The sequence below is a fragment of the Nannospalax galili genome, unplaced genomic scaffold, assembly GCF_000622305.1.
Source record: "Nannospalax galili isolate Female #2095 unplaced genomic scaffold, S.galili_v1.0 scaffold290, whole genome shotgun sequence".
Classification (NCBI taxonomy): Eukaryota; Metazoa; Chordata; class Mammalia; order Rodentia; family Spalacidae; genus Nannospalax; species Nannospalax galili.
The window spans coordinates 5,516,658-5,521,570 of NW_008331486.1; the positions used below are offsets into that span (position 1 = coordinate 5,516,658).

The 4,913-nt window shown below is 51.5% G+C and overlaps 1 protein-coding gene across 1 annotated transcript; it reads right to left on the reverse strand.

The window, feature by feature from the left end:
* On the reverse strand, nucleotides 1-3,035 carry Dpm2 (dolichyl-phosphate mannosyltransferase subunit 2, regulatory). The gene is made up of 4 exons (XM_008825255.2): nucleotides 2,940-3,035; nucleotides 2,565-2,654; nucleotides 1,379-1,481; nucleotides 1-649 (listed from the first exon to the last, which is right to left on the reverse strand). Exons 1-4 carry the CDS (start codon nucleotides 3,018-3,020, stop codon nucleotides 591-593), a joined length of 333 nt encoding a protein of 110 aa, XP_008823477.2. The 5' UTR covers nucleotides 3,021-3,035; the 3' UTR covers nucleotides 1-590.
* Between the last annotated feature and the right edge of the window lie 1,878 nt (nucleotides 3,036-4,913).

The window sequence follows — 4,913 nt, forward strand, 5'->3', positions numbered from 1 at the left end:
GCCAGCATGATCAACATTTATTTTTAAGTTCTCCCAAACAGGGTGGCCTGTGACTGGCATGGCTGCCCAAATGTGCCCCTGTGGTTCTGGGGTCTGTGTTTCCCCACAGCCTTCCAGGTACAGAAGCCCTCATGAAGACTGGGCAGGGTCAGACTCAGAGGAGCTGCCTTCCTGGAGGGGCAGGACTTACAGAGGTGGGGAGGCCATGTGTAGCCTCAGAACCTGCTAAGTCCATCAGTATGTGACAGGAGGAAAACTGAGACAAGAGAGCACCGCCCAGAGGAAACAGTAGGTAGGGAGTCTAACTGTGAGATGGGCAGGACCAGCAATGTTTGGAACCTAAGCCTGAAGGGGGTGAGCTGGAGGCTTTCCAGTTCTCCCCTCAGGTTCTAGAAGGGTGAGCAAGACAGGAGAGGTCTCTGGTCTGTCAGAGCTGAGTCCTGAGCAGCTCCACCTCCTGAAGAGGGCCACAGGGCAGCCAGGCTGGTGGGGGGTCACCATGCCTGGACTGTCTTGCAGGCTGTGGCCCGTGGTCTCCTCCCTGGAGGGGATATGGGTAAGGCACCAGCAGCCTCATCCCTGCTGGACCTTCACTGAGCCTTCTTGGCCACCCTCTGGCTCTTCAGCATCATGTAGGTGATAAACAATCCTGGAACACACAGGGACAGAAAGGACTGGTAAGATGGATGTGAAGGACGAAAGGCCAGGCACAAGGACCCATTTGCAAGGTCGAGCTCCCTCCCAGCCACCCTGCAGGCTACAGTCACATCGCCCCAGCCTCTCGTCAAGCCACACATCCACTCACATGCAGTCAACATTCACCAAATAAGAATGAGTGCCTACCATAGGCAAGATGCTGCATGGAGTGCTTCAGATCCCACAGGAAACGCGATCCCACCTGTCCATCTAGTATACCTACTCACACCCTTACCCTGTCACCCAGTCATCTGGTGGCTAAGTCACACAAATCACTCTCTTGAGCTCAGCGTCACAGCCTAAGCTAGAGCTGAGAATGCCACAGATGATGGACATCTAGTCCCTAATCCATGGAAGCCGAGAGAGAGAGAGAGAGAGAGAGAGAGAGAGAGAGAGAGAGAGAACAGTTATAGGCCATGGTGGCAGGTGGTGACTGAGGTATGGATCGATGATGAGGGTCAGACAAGGAAGGGGAGCTGGATGTGCCATTAGTGACTCAGGGGTTGCTGCCTTGTGGCCGTGAAGGAGGAAGAGGAAAACTCCAGGAGGCCTGGAGACAAAGAACCTCAAGAAACTGTACAGCATGTACCAAAGTATGGAGGCATGCTCAGGGGTGAAGGTGGCCAGCCCTCCAAAACACCCTGACCAGGAGCAGGAGACCTTCGGAGGATGGGAGACTTACCCACAAACAACAGCAGCAGAAGGCCCGAGGCCAGTGGGATGAGGACAGCATAGGCCCGAGGCAGGAAGTACTTGTGGATGACATGTTGGCTGTCGATGAATGGCTGGCAAGGAGGGAAGGAAGAGCTCTGGTGAGCATTGCTCACCTTACACAGCTCCTCCTTTGTCTAAGGGACCAAACCCATCGAGAGCACTGGGAAGGCAGTTGTTGGGTACTGAGGACCTACCTGTCAGCATCCAGAGCCTAGCAAGGGGTACAGGAGGAATCAGTGAAGGGATTCCCAACCTGGGCTTCCTCTCGGGGTGGGGGTGGGGGTGGTGGTGGTGTGTGTGTGTGTGTGTGTGTGTGTGTGTAGAAGGGTTTCACTATATTTTCCAGGCTAGCCTTGAATTTGAGAACCCCCTGCTTCAGTCTTCAGAGGGCTGGAGTTCAAATCTTTACTAACATTTTTCTCTAAAGGATACCAAGTGCTACAAGATTTTACCTTTAATCCCACACAGTCAACAGGCAGCACTGTGAGATCCAGGCCAGTCTGGTCTACATAGTGAGCTCCAGGACAAATGGAGTTACATAGAAAGACCTGGTCTCTAAACAAAAAAGATTTTTCCTTCCAAATACACTAGCCTTTTTTTTTTTTTTTTTTTTTTTTTTTGGTATTTTTTGAGACAGGGTCTCTCTGTAGCCCCAGCTGTCTTGGAACTCACTATGTAGACCAGGCCGGCCTTGAACTCACAGAGATCCACCTGCCTTTGCCTCCCGAGTGCTGGGACTAAAGGCGTGCACCACCACGCCCAGCTCAAATACACTAGCCTTTTAAAGGAATAACCAACAAAATTTTCCACATTAAAAAAAAAAAAAAAAGCCTTACAAGGTGTCTGTAAAATCTTCTGGCTTGGGCATACTATGCCTTGAAACCAGCTGGCTAACCAGAGAGGAAACCCAGAACAGGGCCTTATAGTGGAATAGTTAAGGATGAGACCTTGGGTCAGGCCCTTCTCCCTGGGCCTCAGCTTGCACACACAAGCATTTTCCCCATAGTGCTGTTCTAGAGGTTTGTGATGTACGACAGGCCAAGCCCCCAGCAAAGTGCCTGACACACAGAATTTGCTTAAGCGGTTTTAGGAGTAGGCTTGGAGCTTCGGGGGGCTGGATGAAGGTGAGCCTGGCGGGGTGGGGGGGCGCATACCAAGAGAATCACCCAGACAGTGTAGTAGGTGAAGATGATCAGGCTAACGGCGACGAGGCCAAATCCCACCGCCTGGTCTGTCCCTGTGGCCTGGACAAAAAAAGAGGGCTCAGTTGGCGAAGTGGCTCTGGGGAGAATGCACTGAAGGAGGGGCTTCATTTACGCTCTAAGCTTCATTCATTCAACAGCTGTTCTGGGGGCTGACCCGGATGGATCCCCAACCTGGGAGTACCCGGCCTCGGCGTTCCCATCTGTGCACAGGCCGCAGGGAGAGAAATCTGGATCCCGAGAGCCCAGCCCCAGTTCCTAAGCAGACTTGGGGCCCGAACCCCCGATGCCACCCAAACCCCGGAGCAATAGCACCGGCAAGCTCACCATTTCCCCAGCTTTCCGCCCGAGCCACAGGCCACATCCGGTTCCTGGTCTCCGCCCTTCGGACTGCGGATCGCGGGGCATACCGGGAGTTGTAGTTCCTAAAAGCCAGCTGAGGCCCATGAGGCCTAGATGTGCAGCGTCCTATTAGACCCTCCCCATCCAGAATCCATCTCTAAACATTACTTAGTGCCAAAGACAGGGCGAGATGGGAGTCCGGAGTTGGAAGTCCTATTTTTCAGATGAAAAGACTAAGAGAGGGGGTGGATCATAATCTGAGTCGGGTGGTGAAGAAAACACTGGAATTTAAAGGCCCTGTTTCCTGGCCCGGAGGCCCTAATTTGTCTGTTGACCGAAGAGGTACACCAGATCACAGCCCCATGTAGGACGAAAAGAGGGGCCCACAGGGGTAGGATTTCCATTGGCAAAGTGCGTTCCTTTGCTATCACCTGGCTTCCTTGGTGACCCTATGGGCATCCCCTCGCTTCCTTCAGTGTCGTCCTCTCGGTCCTGGTGTCGCAGGTTTCTAACAGGCACTGTTGCTGGTGCCTCCTGTCTTGGAGGCCCTGTCCTACGCCGTCTTTTAATGCTTTTCTTCCTCTGGCTCTTGGCGCAATACTCATCCCACAGGGAATGGGTCTATCTGTTATCAGGTTTTCCAATGCCACACCCTCCAGGGAAGATGCTTCTTAGACTACCGGCAGAGGCTCCCTTCTTTGCGCAGTGAAGTTCTAGGTGTGTCTCTACCGTGTAGCTGCGTTTTACTTTGGGTCATTGCATGTTAACAGGCTGACTTCCTGGGTGATCTGCCTCGCCTCCTCTCCCCGCCCCTCCCGTGAGATCAAGATCGCTGAGTGGGGCTCTACACAAAGCAGCTTTGACTGGATCTTTAAGATTCTGTGACTTATGCTGGGATGGTGATCCATGCCTGTAATCCTAGCACACCGGAGGTGGATCCTCAGTAAGTGTTCAAGGCTAGCCTGAGCCACATGAAACCATGTCTCAAAAAATCAAAATGGGGGCCTGGAGAGATGGCTCACGGGTTAAGAACACTGACTGTTCTTTTGAAGAGCTGGGTTGGAATCCCAGCACCCACATGGCAGCTAACAACTGTAACTCCAGTTCCAGGGGATCCTACAGATTGTCTGCGGGCACTGCACAACACGGGTGCACTTGCATACATGCAGGCAATACATGCATACACATAAAATTAAAAAATAAAAATAGGGACTGCAGGGATAGCTCAGCGATTAAGGGTACTGGCTTCTCTTGCAGAGGACCAGGGTTCAGTTCCCAGGACCCAGATAGTAGCTAACACCCCCATAACTCCAGTTCCAGGGGATCTGATACCCTTTTCTGGCCTGATGGCTTTGCATGACTTGGGTACATGCAGGTAATACACATAAAAGTAAATTACTTCTGGCCTTTGTAGGCACTGCATTGCATGTAGTCCACTTACATATATACAGACAAAAACTCATACACATAAAATTTAAAAATCAAAATATTGGTGGCTAGTTTTTTCTTTAACCCCCCATTTTTCCCTCCCCCCGACACATAAATGGATTCAGCCAGTTTCAGGAGTCTAAAATGTCCATGAGTGGGGAGGAATGCTGTCCTCTAGGCAGAATAAAGCCATCCTGATTTTAACCAGAGCAGCCCTGATTATTGGCGAGACCCTCAGGATCAGGACTGTTGATGTCAGCTCATGAGCGGGGCTGGAAGGGAGATTAGAACCTCATAAGCTGCATGCCATCTCATGAGGTACAGAGTATAGAAGATGGGGGGTTAGCCAGAGGATACTTTCTATGCAGGTATGGGGTAGTCATCCAGGTTTGGGCGAGACATTTGGTGATAGGATACCATCTATGCAGCTTTTTGGAGTCACCCATGTTCCTAATATAAGTCCAAAAAACTCAGTGGTCGACCAAACAAGATTTGAGTGAAATCATTTTGTTCTGTTGTTGGTCCCCTAAG

Coding starts and splice junctions, on each gene's coding strand:
- Dpm2 (XM_008825255.2), bottom strand. CDS start 3,020: ATGCCCCGCGATCCGCAGTCCGAAGGGCGGAGACCAGGAACCGGATGT. Junction 2,655..2,939: donor GGCGGAAAGCTGGGGAAATG/GTGAGCTTGCCG, acceptor TTTTTTGTCCAG/GCCACAGGGACAGACCAGGC. Junction 1,482..2,564: donor CTGTCTGGGTGATTCTCTTG/GTATGCGCCCCC, acceptor CCTCCTTGCCAG/CCATTCATCGACAGCCAACA.